The sequence below is a fragment of the Xenopus laevis genome, chromosome 5L, assembly GCF_017654675.1.
Source record: "Xenopus laevis strain J_2021 chromosome 5L, Xenopus_laevis_v10.1, whole genome shotgun sequence".
NCBI lineage: Eukaryota > Metazoa > Chordata > Amphibia > Anura > Pipidae > Xenopus > Xenopus laevis.
Genome location: NC_054379.1, coordinates 116,889,205 through 116,904,674, shown reverse-complemented (window position 1 = coordinate 116,904,674; position 15,470 = coordinate 116,889,205). Strand labels below are relative to the sequence as shown.

The window sequence follows — 15,470 nt, the reverse complement described above, 5'->3', positions numbered from 1 at the left end:
GGAAATTACTAAACCTATGGGTCACTACATAGTCATATATTTAGAATATAGTAGCTGTAGGTACTCAAGTATAATTCAGTAAAAAATGACTGGGTAGAGTCAGTACAAGAAAGAGCTCCATAACTGATGAAGATCTGCACTCACGGGTCTTATAAATGGTGAAAAAAGTGTTTATTGACATAGCTAATATTTAGCTGGGTTCTCAGACGTTGTCAAAACAAACAGTGACCCTGCCTCCTCTTAAAGGACAATGAAAGTCTCACTGTGAATGTATCCATAGATAATTTTTAGGGATGCACCAGATCTACTATTTGAGATTTAGCCAAATTCCCAAATTCTTTGTAAACGATTTTGCTGAATACTGAACCGAATCCTAATTTACATATGCAAATTAGGGATGGAAAAGGAAAAAGTGGAAACATTTTTTTTACTTCCTTGTTTTGTGACGAAAAGTCACATGATTTCCTTCCCGACCCAAATTTACATATGCAAATTGGAATTCGGATTTAGTTGGCCAGGCACAAGGATTCAGCCAAATCCAAATCCTGCTGAAAAAGGAACGAATCCTGACCAATTCGCAAACTGAATCCTGGATTCAGTGCATCCCTAATCATTTTATCTATCTATTGTTGTGTCACTCATCACACACTTACACTCATGAACATTTGCCTTTGTACAATGTATATTGGTGTGCTTTGTTACTTTTCATTGCATTTAGAAGTAAATTTCAGTAAACATTGTACCTTGTATTTCTATTTCAGTTAACATCAGAAATGATTCTACAAGTAGCAAGTGAACCAGTATTACCCTTTAATGCACTGGACGTAGCATTAGAAATTCAAAAGAACATTGAAGGTAATCCTCAATGAAAATGATTAGTTATTATGCTTTCTTTGTTGAAACCTAGATGCTCACATTGGAATACTGTAGAACTGCACTTATTTCTACCTAATGGAAGAACATATTTTTCTGTGAGTCATAAAGTAATTATCACAGACCAATTAATCATTTCTTTTAGCGTTTCCTTCTAGTCAGAGAACAAATATAAATATTCTACAAATGGTCAATAATAAATCAAAAAAGAAAGAGGGGTTCAGTGAATATGTATTATCTTACTGTTGTTATTTGATGATATTATTTGGGGAAAAAATCTGTACAGTTTCCTATAATGAATTACAATATGTATGTATATTTTAAATGTATGTTTAATCTATATAATGTCATCAAATTATTTAGCACTTTGCATACAAAAGTATGGTTATATTGTTTAAACAGTAGTAATCAGTCACAAATTGTTAAAATGTAGTACCGGTATGGGACTGTTATCCAGAATGCTCAGGACCTGGGGTTTTCCGGATAACGGGTCTTTCCGTAATTTGGGTCTTCATGCCTTAAGTCTACTAGAAATTAATTTAAACATTAAATAAACCCAATAGGCTGGTTTTGCTTCCAATAAGGATTAATTATATCTTAGTTGGGATCAAGTACAAGCTACTGTTTTATTATTACAGAGAAAAAGGAAATCATTTTTAAAAATTTGGATTATTTGGATAAAATGGAGTCTATGGGAGACGGCCATTCCATAATTCAGAGCTTTCTGGATATCGGGTTTCCGGATAAGGGATCCTATACCTGTACTCACGAGCTATAGATTACGTTTAGAAAAGCTTTTTTTGTTTTTTTGAGAAAAAAAAGAGCATGTTCCAATGGAATTGGAAAATAATGAGCTCTTAACTGGGAATGGGTTTGTAGAAAATAAATTAATAAAAAAAAAGCTCAGAGTAGAGTCCAGCAGAGGAATATTGTGAGAGTGGAGGTGGCTAAAATAACATGAGTTGCCATAGGATAAAGATGTAGCAGAGAATGTATAGATGCACAAAGGGATTTTGACAATATGCCCAGGTATTTACAGAGGAATTATGAGGGTAAATATAAGAGCAAACTTTTGAATAAGATGGACACGCTGGTATTGTATTATCCAGCAAATTGTATTATCATTGCTATTTAGGGTTAGTGTTGGCTATTATTCTGCTACTGCTAACCCTTGCCTGTCTGTGTATCTGCCCCTCCCCAGACGTGGGATCACTAATGTAGAGAGTTCTGCTGCACCCTCTTACACTAAACAATCTAAATATCCTGTTAGCTTTCCATTTGGGAAGATTTTTCCACCAAAGTAAAATGATCACTTGAGGAAGGATTCTTAGGGTCCCTTCTAATCTCACACTGGGAAAAGAAAATCAAAATTAATGTACCCAGCTGGGTATATTGATGTTAAGTTAAGCCAAGGCAAAACCTGCATGCCTCATTCTACAAGCTTTCAAATGGCAATTGTATTTTACTATGATGTACAATGAGTACAAAAAAACCTCACATAATCAGAATCAATAGAACCTTAGTTTGGGATATATGCCATCTACAAGTGAGTACTGTGCAATGGATCCAATAGCATATAGCAAACAATCAGTATAAATCATGCAGAGTAACTCACATCAAACATTAGTGCAATATCATCACATTAAATAATAACAAAACATGTGATTCTCAATATAAGACATTGCATCATAACATACCACAAGGCAATGTCCTTCCTCTGTCTGAATACCTCGTCAGCCACTCTCTATTGACCCGTTTCGCTGAATTGGGTGCTTCATCAGAGTAGGATGAGAGGTGAGGAGAGGATGACCACCTCTGATGAAGCACCCAATGGCGCAAAATGCTTCAGGAGGAAGTGGCTGACATGAGGTATGCAGACAGAGAAATAATAATAATAATAATAATAAATGTTTGAAGTGAGTTACTTTCCATGTTTTATATTAGTTTCATATAATCTTCTTTAAAATTTTCAAGTGTCTGCTAAAGAATACATGTTCATTTTGGATTTTACTTTTTATACATTCCCCCATATATTAGTAGTGATTTCTTGAAAAATCCACCTGATCAGTTTGACCATTTTTGGTTTTAATGTGCTTTGGGCCTTTGAGGATGACTGTGCTGTTAGTTGTGCCCTTTTTCTCTTTCTTAAAGGGATACTGTCATGGGAAAAAAAACAATTTTTCCAGCAGAATTCTGCACTGAAATCCATTTCTCAAGAGAGCAAACAGATTTTTTTATATTCAATTTTGAAATCTGACATGGAGCTAGACATATTGTCAATTTCCCAGCTGCCCCCATGTGACTTGTACTCTGATAAACTTCAATCACTCTTTACTGCTGTACTGCAAATTAGAGTGATATCACCCACTCCCTTTCCCCCCCCCCAGCAGTCAAACAAAAGAACAATGGGAAGGTAACCAGATAACAGCTCCCTAACACAAGATAACAGCTGACTGGTAGATCTAAGAACAGCACTCAATAGTAAAAACCCATGTCTCACTGAGACACATTCAGTTACATTGAGAAGGAAAAACAGCAGCCTGCCAGAAAGCATTTCTCTCCTAAAGTGCAGGCACAAGTCACATGACTGGGGGCAGCTGGGAAATTGACAAAATGTCTAGCCCCATGTCAGATTTCAAAACTGAATATAAAAAAATCTCTTTTGAGAAATGGATTTCAGTGCAGAATTCTGCTGGAGTAGCACTATTAACTGATGCGTTTTGAAAAAAACATGTTTTCCAATGACAGGATCCCTTTAATCACTGCTCTGACTGTCATAGTAATCTTCAGGTACTAAATACAATACAAATATAACTTTACAAGATGAAACTGACCTTGGCTAGTGTTCAGAAGATTAGAATATATACTGTATATTATATTTTGTTAGACAGAAACTTGAAATCAATGCTCATTTTAAAACAAGTAAATGAAGCAGCAAGTATTTTGATATGAAGGTCCTTTGAGACCTGTGGAGTTTGTGGCCTGCACTTTTCACAGTCTGACAAGTGACTATGTGTACTGTAAATTTATTACTCTAGTTCATAGCAGCAGATCACTCTAGCCCTCTCTTGTACTTACAGTCACAGGAAGGAAGGATAATTTACTGCTGAGTAATTTGTTGAACTTGATTTATTTAACCACTCTCAAACTCTCAAAAAGCTTTGTGTTTTAGAAATGAACCAGTAAACCCCCGATTCTCTAAAGAATCGTTAATGAAAGAATGGTAACAACAGTGAGGCAGCAAAATGCGATGGGTGCTGATTCACTCTGCATCCCCAGGCAGCAACTGGCGACGCTAATTTGTGGGGATGTAGAGTGAATCTGTGCCTATTGCTTGTTATTACCTATCTGCTATTAGAATTCTTAAATTTTGAGTTTATTGGTAGTAAAGTGTTACTGAAAAATTTCTTTATAAACAACATTTTTTGTGAAAATGTTCTCCTGTCCTTGAATGAGTTCTCCCTGGTGAGCTGTACTTAAAATCTTGACTTTAACATCAGATGAACGCTGCACTCTTGAAAATGCAACATAAAGTTGACCATGACCAAACACAGGCTCAGATAGGTAAATGCCGACTTTATCCAATGTTTGTCCTTGTGATTTGTTGATTGTCATGGCAAATGCAGCCTTAATGGGGAATTGTCGTCGTTTAAGTTTAAAAGGTAATTCCTGGTCAGAACTGGTAAGGTCAATTCTGGGAATCAAAACAGTATCACCGCTATGGGATCCTGTAAGCACTTCTGCCTTGATAACATTTTGTCTCATGCTCTTCACAACCAACCGTGTACCGTTACATAAACCTTGCTTAGTGTTAGGGTAGGGGCACACGGCGCGATTTCGCCGCGATTCTGCGCTGGGCGAGTTGTCGCTGCGTTTTTTAAGCCGAAATAGCTTTGCTAACTTTGGCGCTGGCGTCAATGCAAATCGCGGCGAAATCGCTGCGCTAATTCACACGCGGCGATTCTTTTTCTACTGTCGCCCGGAAACGCTCAGCGAGGCAACTTCGGACGACAATAGAAAACGAATCGCCGCGTATACAGACTTTCGTGCAGGTACGCAACCGGTTCCCCTCCTAGAGTGACGCTAGCGCCGCCATTAGACAAACTTGCAAAGGAGTAGCAAGATGGCCGATGCTTATACAGACTTTAGTGGGCGGATGACAAACGCGCAGAGGAGTAGCAAGATGGCCGACGCTTATACAGACTTTAGTGGGCGGATTTGGCAGTGGGCGGATGACAAAGTCGCAGAGGAGTAGCAAGATGGCCGACGCTTATACAGACTTTCGTGCAGGTACGCAACCGGTTCCCCTAGTGTGACGGTGAGCGCATCTGCCTCCCTAGATCCTAACCTTCCAGCGGTCGCCGCCTGAGTGAGCAGGAAAGAAGAGGCGGCGGGAGGCAGAAGGAGACGGTGAGCGCATCTGCCTCCCTAGATCCTAACCTTCCAGCGCATCTGCCTCCCCGATCCTAACCTGTTCTGATCCTAACCTTCCAGCACATCTGCTAATCGAAGGCCGCATCTATGTCTTTCGGCTGAAGTTGCGCGCGCATCTCATAGATCCTAACCGAAGTTGCGTGCGCATCTGCCTCCCCTCCACTCGGGACATAGATAGGCCTTCGGTTAGTATATAGGATGACCTTGGTCTGTGTATTTAGTTATAAAGGACAGATTATTTTGGGGAAAGAAAGATTTTATCTTTTTCTATGATAAATAGTGGATAATTTATACTAGTCATTATTCAGTTATAGCAAATATCACTAGATGGATCAAGGGGCTACAACCTCTCCTGCAGTGCAGGTAGCAATACTATAAATAAAACTAGACACTTTAAATAAAAGGCCCTAAACTGTGGAACTGTAGGACAAATATGAAAGAACAAGCAGGCCATTTATACAAGAGTCGTTGGTCTGACATTTTTCTTGTACTCACACTATAGTCAATTTGTCAGCCTTTAAATTGATCTGTTTTCTTTCTTTTTCATTCTTACAAGTAGTTCCTTCCACTGTTACATTCTATAATTCTTCATTTTCTATATAATGGAATTTAATGGCATGAAATATCTTTTCTAGCAAGAAAGAAGCTTTGCTGTCACAAGTTGGCATTCTTACACTTAAAAAGAAATAAATGATTAAAGAGTGGAGGATCAAAACAACCTGACAATTTGTCTTTTGTTTTTACTCTAAATAAGTGCAAAGTATGCCAGCCTCAAACAAGTTTTATTCATGGCTCTGGCAAATTACATTAACAGAATGAGACCCCACAAACTCTCGTTTTAAGCAGTTTTGCAATAGTAGATATTTTTAAATACTACCTTAAAGGGGACATGTCACTCTAAAAAATAATTTCAATCCTTTTCCATTATGTTAGTTGATCAAAATAAACTTTACTTACACTATATAAATTATTTAAATGTTCCGTCCATGACAAGGGGACTCCTCAATTGACCCTTTGCTTTTAGCCATCCCACTGAACCCCATTGTTACATCCCTAAATGAAACAGCAGGAGCCCGAAATGGGGTAAATGGCCACGGTATTAATTCACATTTTAGCAAATAAATAGGACCTTGCCAGCTTCACTCCAAGGCACTATTCAAAGCCCGAATTCCATAAGAGATTGCTAATATGCTCTATAATTCCTCACTGAAGACTTGAGATCAGCACTATGCCATTATATCTACCTTTAGGCTGCCTCTACCTACAGAGAGGACGGCCCCAAACTCTGCTACCAGGAGGAGCTGCATCTCCCACCATGACAAAAGTTTAGCAGCCCTGCTGCTGGTTCTGAATCTGCAGTGTCTCGATGATCGGAAATAACAGCAGGCTGTCAGCTAGCACAAGCAGTAGTAGTGTCTGTATCAATCAACCCCCGTGCAGTCACAGGAGAGAACCTCCTACTTCTAAAATAACTTGAATTTAAAAAATAAATGTAAATTAGAACAGTTCTTGGAATACCAATACCACGCTCATCAATTTTACATGTATTTATTTTATAGGTTTGCTTATCCTTTAAACAGAAGCAAACCATGCATTTACTAGAAGTGCAGTGCATGACAGGGTACAAGTGTTTTTGCAGCTCAGTTAACAAATTATGCAATTGCCAGTTTTTTTTATGTTGCTTTATGCTATATTTAATGTCAGCCTAAGCATAACATTGAGGTAGGCAGTTGTTATATAGGTTTTGCAATGTTGACTGGGGGTTGCTGCAGATTTATAACCCATGAGAGGCACAGAGAACACATATTAAGGTACAAAAAAGTGCATAGGCTATACATGGTCCACCAGCTCCAGACTGACAGCTAGGGGAGTGGAAATCCATAGAAAGCCACAGAAACACAAACAAGTTGATGGGTACTGCAGGAACCCACAAATCCAAAAGAGAATCTTTTTATTTATAACACCATGTCTGCAGTCTTACAAAATTCATGCTATTCATGCACATAATCTTATTGCAGGAGGTGAATAGTATCAGGATAAAATTACTATCCACCCCCCTCAATTACCTTTATTATTTTCAAGTCCAAATGCCAGTCATGTTAACCTGCAGCATTTCAAATCTCAAACTGGATCTGGCTTCATCAGTGAGAATAGCACAGGTTAAAAAGTAATTCGAAACCATTCTGGCTGGTTAAATTGAATGGTGTGCAGTGTGCATTGTGTATACCAAATTCATTAATAAAGTCTGTTTCATCAGTATATTTCTGATAAAATATGATAACCCTATGAACCTCCTTCCCACATTCCTGCATCACTTAACTATGCCTCCTAACAGCAGGAACTGATGTAGGGTGAGGATTAATTGGTTTACAGGTTTATGTCTAAATGCTAAATATGAAAATAAATCAAGAGAACATTATGGGAGCAAAATGCTCACTGTTTCTAATTGATTCTATAAACCAGTTGCAAATTCTCACATTCTTCTATCCTCGTACCATTAGCTAATACTGCGGAGGGAATATATCATTATAAAATTAAAAAAGCTGGCAAAGCAGGGCAACTAGGACCATAAAATATGAATTTTGTAATGCAAAAAACTGCAAACCTGCTGTGATTTCTCACACAAATGAACGTACAAATGGAGCAATAGTTATTGGAAATAATTGTGCTCTGTGAGGGGTTATATATTTCTAAGTGATATCACTATGCTGTATATCCTCCAAAAAAAGTGTGATTAGCATGTCATAATGTAAAAGAAAATGCTTAAATCACAAGCCAATTTGCAATAACGTTTGCTCTCTTTGTACATGCAAAAAGCTCTTATGTATTCGACAACTTTAGAATTACTCTTACAAACTCTTAAAAGCCCCAGATTTAGAATATATTGTCCTAAAAATTCTAAATAACTGTTTGTTAAAAACATTACCAGACACTTTTTGATACAATTATGAAGCATTAGGAAACTATTAAGTGCCTTTTTGAAATATGAAGGTTAAACCTAATTGACAGTTGACAATTCTCTTCTATTCACTGCAGAGTAATTACAATCTTTGCCAATCATGGCAACTGTCATTTTAAAGATGCAACAAATGTGTTTTGACTGTTAAAAATATTGTTAGCTTGTTCTATTAGGAAAAAGGGAAAAAATTATTGAATTATAAAAATGTGTTTCCTTTGAACCAAAATATAGATAAATTGAGATTGCACACTCATTTCATTCTTATGCACACTACAGATTCAATTATTTAATGCAAGTTGGTGATGGTTTAGGGACTAACTAAAGTCATTGCACCCATGCTACTACTACCCAACTCTTACCATTGAATAGGATTTAATAAGGATATGATAGAACATGTGTTAATATTCCCATACACAGGCAGTCAAGTAGCAGCAGCAAATTAACCTCTACTGTGGCATGGAATTAAAAGGATTGTTCACCTTTAAATTAAGTTTTAGTATGATGTAGAGGTGATTTGGGATTGGTTTTCGTGTTTTATTATTTGTGATATTATTTGCTAAATTTGAGTTATTTAGCTTTTTATTCAGAAACTCTCTAGTTTACAATTTCAGCATCTGGTTGCTAGGGCCCAAATTACCCTAGCACATGTACGTTGATTTGAATAAGTGACTGGAATATATATATATAGGAGAGGGCAAAAATAGACAAATGAGTAATTAAAAATAGTAATACCAATAAATGTGTAGCCTTACATAGCATTTTTAAATTGGGTCAGTGGCCCTGTTTTAAGCATAGAAAGAAGCAGAAGGCAAACGATTAAAAAAATATAAAAAAATTTAGACCAAATGAAAAGTTGCTTAGAAATGGCCATTCTATAACTTACTACAAGTTAACTTTAATTAAACCTTATAAACCACTAGACAATTGTTCTTAGTTAACAATCAGGGGAAAATACTTAAAATCACCCTCTATTATGTACTGGGAAGATTTGGTAAAATCACTTGGCTGGGAATACTCATTGATGTTTAGGGGCCAATTTAAGGATGCTCAAGCCTTAGGGCTCAAGCATTCAACAACTAAAACCATATACAGTAAGAGTTCTTAAACCCTCAAAAAGCTCTCAGGTTTATTTTTTTTTAAAAAAAAATAACCAGGAACTGAGGTATTTGAATGAAGAAACCACGCAAGAGTTTGGGAACTATCAAGTGGTTTTAGTAGCCGACGGCTCGAGCATTTGGATGAGCATTTGGATGCTGTGTTTTTAACAAAGAAAGAATGTTTCACAGCTCTAAAGTAGTTTACAAACACATAAGGGGTCCAGGGCCAGAACTAGAGGTAGGCAGAAGAGGCATGTGCCTGGGGCGCAGAGGTAGAGGGATGCCAGGCACATACCTCTTCTGACAGCTTTCCCTAGTTTGGACCGTTGCGTCCAGAAGCAGCGTCAGCTATTTCTTCTGCAAGCGTACTAGTGCACTAGAGCTCTTCCACACATGCGCACCCATGCTGCCTCAGTGCTTTGCTCTTCTGCCCATGCGTGAGCAGTGGGGGGGCACGTAGTCGGCAGGGTTGCCTAGGGTGCCCTGCCGACTTGGCCCGGCACTGAAGGGGTTATTTACATCAACCAAGGGCAAAAGCATGCTCTCTAGTTCCTATGTACAAAGCACTTATTCCCCAGGAACAGATAGGTTCTACACCTCACATTGTATAAAAGAAACGGGGCCTTGTTGTGTCCTGTGTCTTTTGCTCCTCTCTAACTTGTGTCTGAATGTACAAAAATATGAAATAAATATATAAATGAGTATACACAACTTTTTTCATTATTTTAGATTTATTTTGTTTTATAAGTATGAAAAAGGAAAGAGATATCTGCTAAAAAAAAAAGAAAATGGAAATTTAACAATGACAGTTAGTGGCAAATCTGTCCCATTCGTCAAACGCAATAAAATCAATTGGCGTCTGAATAATTTTGATGCGAGGCAATTTTTATGAGCGCATCAATTTTGAAGCACGCCAATTTTTTTTGTTGCCGCATATTTTTTGCTGCTGAATTTTAGACACAGTTTCACGAAAACATTCGCGGGCGGCGAAACATGGAAATCCATTTACTGACAAATTTATTCGCTCATCACTAATGGCAGTAATAACAGAAAATAATAACCAAATAACAAACTCATATATAAAATACAATGAAGAGGATATACTGTCTATACAGTGGAATAACCTTCTATCCTTTGGTGATGATTGAAGTCCGATAAGTCTAAAGCATGATTAACTGTTGTTCCTTACTAATGCAGTAGATATTTAGCAGATAATCTAAGACAGTTGATTACTAAAAGCCTTTCATTTGTCACCAACACCTTGAGACAAACTAAGAAATCTTTAACACTCTACATTACACGAATTACATAAGCTTCCAGGGGCATTGATTTCATATCAAATAAGGCATTAAAACACAGGTTATTTCAGACCAAATGTCTGCACTAGACTACTTGGAAGCGCTGAGGTCTTTTCCATTAAATTGAATATTTGTCTGGGCCCACTTTAAGGGCTGTCAAGCAAGCTGTTAAATGCTACTTTTTGCTTTTCGTCTTTTTCTTTTATATATATACTTCATTGTTTAAGAACAAAGCACACTTTTTAATATGCAGATCCTACTTCTCACCTCATTAAAATGGTAGACATCTCCTTCAATAAATAAAGCAGTTGCGTATATAGCAGCATGGTGAGATAATTTATAGCCTTAACGCTTTTACAATGTTACCATTTTGTTATTGGTGTAAATTCAACAATTTTATCACTAGATATGCTGTTCTGTATAATTCAAAACACATAAAAATGCTTCCATCTCATAATTCCTGAGAAGCAGCTATGTATTTTGGTTACAAAATAAGTGTAAATCAGGTCTTTCAGGTGTGAGCGAATGTCTACGAAGAATTATGATAAAGTGAAACTTTCCTCTAATAAAACGATGAATAAAATGGAAAATCATGTTTTAAATTCTAAACAATGTTCATTTCATTCAGGTGATGATACTGCCCGTATGCTGATGGAGAAGGTTAGAAGTCTGAGGGAAACCGCACAACTGTTCCAATCTAATGAAATGCGTCCAGCTAACGATCCCAAAGAGCGAGATCCAATCAGAGTCAGGATTTTAAATGACATTCTACAAAATTTTGAAAAAAATTTCCTAATTCAGAAATCTCCAATTGGATTTTCCAGGTAAACACAATTCTCTGCAACTGGAGTTTGGCAATTCATTAAATAGATAATTACATATTCTTCGACTACAGTAATAGTAATCTGTTCAATGACTGCTGTCCACTTAATTAATATGGCACAACAGAGGAACAGGTTCTTTTTGCATCAAATTCACCTTTTCGATATTGCTGCAATTTTATTGGCATATTACCAATGGTGAGGTCTAGTAATAAGGACTTTAGCAGACTCAATGCATATTATATGAAGACAATTATTGCTCTTCATTTACTTTTAAATTGGATTTAAAGGGGAACTATCTTGAAAATAAAAATGTAATATAAGCTTTGTCGTACTGAAATAAGAAACTTTCTAAATACAATCAATTCTCTTCATTCTGTGTTCTTGCAGGGTTTTTGTTTCAGATATTCATTGACAGTTATATCTTATAAGGGGGAGGGGCTCCTTTCCTACCAGATGTTTTAGAGCTCACTCAAATAACTGATTCCAGTACATACAAAATCTAATAAAATAACTGCCTTTTGCACAAATCCTGCATGTAGAGAGACATGATATCTGGTGATTTTAATACAGTGAGCTCTAATACATCTTCTAGGCAAAAGGAGCCCCCCAATAAGATATATTTAACTGTCAATGCATAAAGAATTAAAGAGAAAAAGATGCTGAGAGAGGAATAGTGAAGATAAATGTGATTATTTCAGAAATTATACAGAATTTTTAATTGAATGTATTTAGAAAGTTTCTTATTTCAGTATTATGAAGCATATATTAAATGTTAATTTTCACCATAGTTCCCCTTTAACAAACACTCCAGATTATATACAATTTATTTTGTTTGCTGATTGTTAAATTGTATCATGTTGATATGGTGGTGAATACAATTTGTCCCTAATTTCACTCTTCCTCTGTCCCTTGTTTTGTAAATGGAACTCCACAAATGAGATGTAACAATGTGATATAACAATATGTGATACCTAAGCAAGGATAAAGTCTGACGTAGCGTTGCTATACATATTTTAAATATATAAATATACTGCACAAATAATTAATTTTGCTTGAAATGTGCTTGCTTTATTTTGCTTCAATATATTGTAAAATATATTATATTTAACTTATAGAATCTAGAATTATAAATATATTATTCAAAACGATAAGAACATAAAAAAATATGGAAAAGAACCAATGGAAAAGGTACTAAGAAAAGGTCATCCTGTTAATAGTAGTACATTTGTAAATGTAAGTGTAGATGAAAAAAAAATTAGGGGTCATTACTTAAGGTGGCCATACACGGAGAGATCCGCTCGTTTGGCGATGTCGCCAAATGAGCAGATCTCTCCTCGATATGCCCACCTTGAGGTGGGCAATATTGGGCTGATCCTATTGATGGGTAACGGGCGGTTGGATCACGGGACTGCATCAACGAACAGATGCGGCCACAATCCGACAGGATTCTTAGTCCCGTCCGATCGGCATCTGGCTGACTTTCTGCCAGATATCGTTCGGGGAAGCCTGTCGGAGGGTCCTATACACGGACCAATAAGCTGCCGACTCGGTTTGTCGGCAGCTTTTTTCAGCCCATGTATTGCCACCTTTAGACTCTGGACAGACATTTAAGAGCACTAAGGTATATAAAAAATTAAAGCATATGTAGGGGGCAGGAGGGGAGATGCCCACCTCTCCTAATGAATTTAGCACTGCTGAATGAAGGCAGCGTCAATAATTTATTTACAAAAGGTATTCCTTGAACAATGTACAGGAAAATATTTTGATTTCCTAACTTAAACTCATAATGAGAAAATTTATATAAGGAGCTCCATAGCCATGTGACATTATGGCCTAAGGCTAAGCAGGATGCTCTCCTTGCCTTTTACAATTTATTGCTATAAATGGAATGGTTCACAATAATCAAACTCCAAGCTGCTTAGCTTCCTAAAATAATGCTAATCACTTACAACAGCTAAGCAAAGCCAGGGTCCATCTATTTTTAATTTAAAGTTGATTAGTTGACCCAGAAAAGTCTACCTAATGCAATATTTTTTTAAATATATGCAGTCATATGGAATGTAAAGAAAAGTTAGGGACAATGTGTAGCAGGATATCTCTCTTTCTTAGGAACTGTTATTTAAACTATCTTACACTGTGTTTTCAAAGCTCTTTTTTATTTTGCATGACAGAACAGATATAATTATATATATAGTTATAATTAGGGTCTTTTCTGTTTCAGTAAGATAAGTCAGAGATGTAATTCACCCTGGACCCCAACCTAATCTTGTCCAAGGTGAAAAACACAGAGCATTTAAAACACAGTAGTTATAGTATTTATGTCAAGGATGTCCAACTGTTGCCCTCCATCTATTGTCGAACTACAACTTCTAGAATCCACTGACAACGGCAACATGCAAAAGAGGAAACCTGGATGGCTGGCTAGCAATGCTGGGGAGTCTGTATTGAAATTAGGAGTAGACAGTGAGGGTGTAGGGAGAAATGTGTAAGAAGGGTACTACAAATGCACAACAGGCAAAAATGGGTTATTGAGCAAATACTGTAGGAGATGCCCACTGGGGACAGAAAGAGTAGCAGAGTGGAGTTAAGAACAGTGCTGCACTTATGTGAATAAAGAACCTATGCACATGAGGTCCTCGCATCTGTCCATCTCAATTCCCCCCACTAGCCTTAAGTCCTGTAGCCAGGCCAGTTCTCTATATTCTACTTAACTGAGCTATACACCTTTTAAGAGATGATCCTTAGACTAAACTAAGTGGAATGATTACCCCTATATATGAGTGGGGAGCTCATAGATTTTAATGACCCTGTGATCCTACTTGTAATGCACTCCAGGCTCCTGCCTTTTTTGTCTACCCCTATTTCCAGTTCTGGTAAAGAATTAAGAATATGGCAGCCATTTATAGAATAGAGGAAAATAAGTGTGTTACAGATATAAGGCCAGGGTATTTAAGCCCAAAATGCTGTATACCCCTAACACGCTACTTTATACCCCCTGATCGACTAGAGGGACAATGATATGCCAGGGTATGATGTGTTGCCCGTTGAGCATGCTACAAGGCTCACAATTATTTATTTTTTTGCTCCTTTCTGTGAAAGTAAAGAATTGCCCTTGCAGGTGCAACTTAAACAGAAGTGAAATGTAGGTACATTGGTTTTGCATATGATGTGTTACCGATAGTGATGGACGAAACTTTTTGACCAGTAACACCGCAAACAATGCCCATAGATCCCAATGTTTTTTAAAATGAAAAAGTTACAGCAAAAAAAGTTGTGAGGCTTGGAAAAAGCCTGTGCATCCTTCGACTTCAATGCATTTCGCAAATTGTCTCCATTTTCAGTGAAGTGAAATGGGAACGATCGGCCCATCACTAGTTATCATTTGTTGTGTGATTATGTAAAATATTTCTGATAGGGGAAACTATGTAAGTTCAAAGAAAACAGCAAATATAGCAATACTTTTTGCATATTGCAAAAACTGGTAGTGGGTGACCATGCCCTGAGCTTTTTCTCATGCTGTATTTTTCCTTTGTGTACCCACTGATTCCTTGCAAGAAACATATTTATTTTCCATTTGACAAGGTAATAACTACAGGCTTCCTGTGAGTATACAGTAAAAGAATATAAGAGAAGATTTAGGCATATTTAATTTTACTAGTCAAGTATGGAAAATGGTTGTTTTAAAATTAAACTTCAGTCATTTTGTTTATATCTAATTTAATGCTGACTTCAAAAAGTCAGAATTAAGTTAAAAAAGAACCTGGGCATTGGTTATTGTTATTTGCTGAAGAAAACATCCAGTTCTTGGACTTTTCAAGGTATTTACAGTTTTACAGGTCCATTAAAGGAAATTATAACTCTGAACATTGCAGCTCTCTATAAAAATATATCGCATGAAACATAGTTACATAGTTACTCTTGTGTAAACACAGTGCCATCTAAATAAAGCATTTTTGTAAAAATATACTATTTAAGCCTATTAATA

The 15,470-nt window shown here is 36.8% G+C and overlaps 1 protein-coding gene across 1 annotated transcript in view; it reads left to right on the top strand.

Annotated features, from left to right (window-relative positions):
• naaladl2.L (N-acetylated alpha-linked acidic dipeptidase-like 2 L homeolog) overlaps nucleotides 1–15,470 on the top strand; it is a 338,033-nt gene that overhangs the window by 318,825 nt on the left and 3,738 nt on the right. The window contains exons 13-14 of the mRNA XM_018263683.2: nucleotides 762–855; nucleotides 11,290–11,485. Of these exons, the coding sequence (XP_018119172.1) occupies nucleotides 762–855; nucleotides 11,290–11,485 (290 nt within the window). The remainder of the gene's footprint in view (nucleotides 1–761; nucleotides 856–11,289; nucleotides 11,486–15,470) is intronic.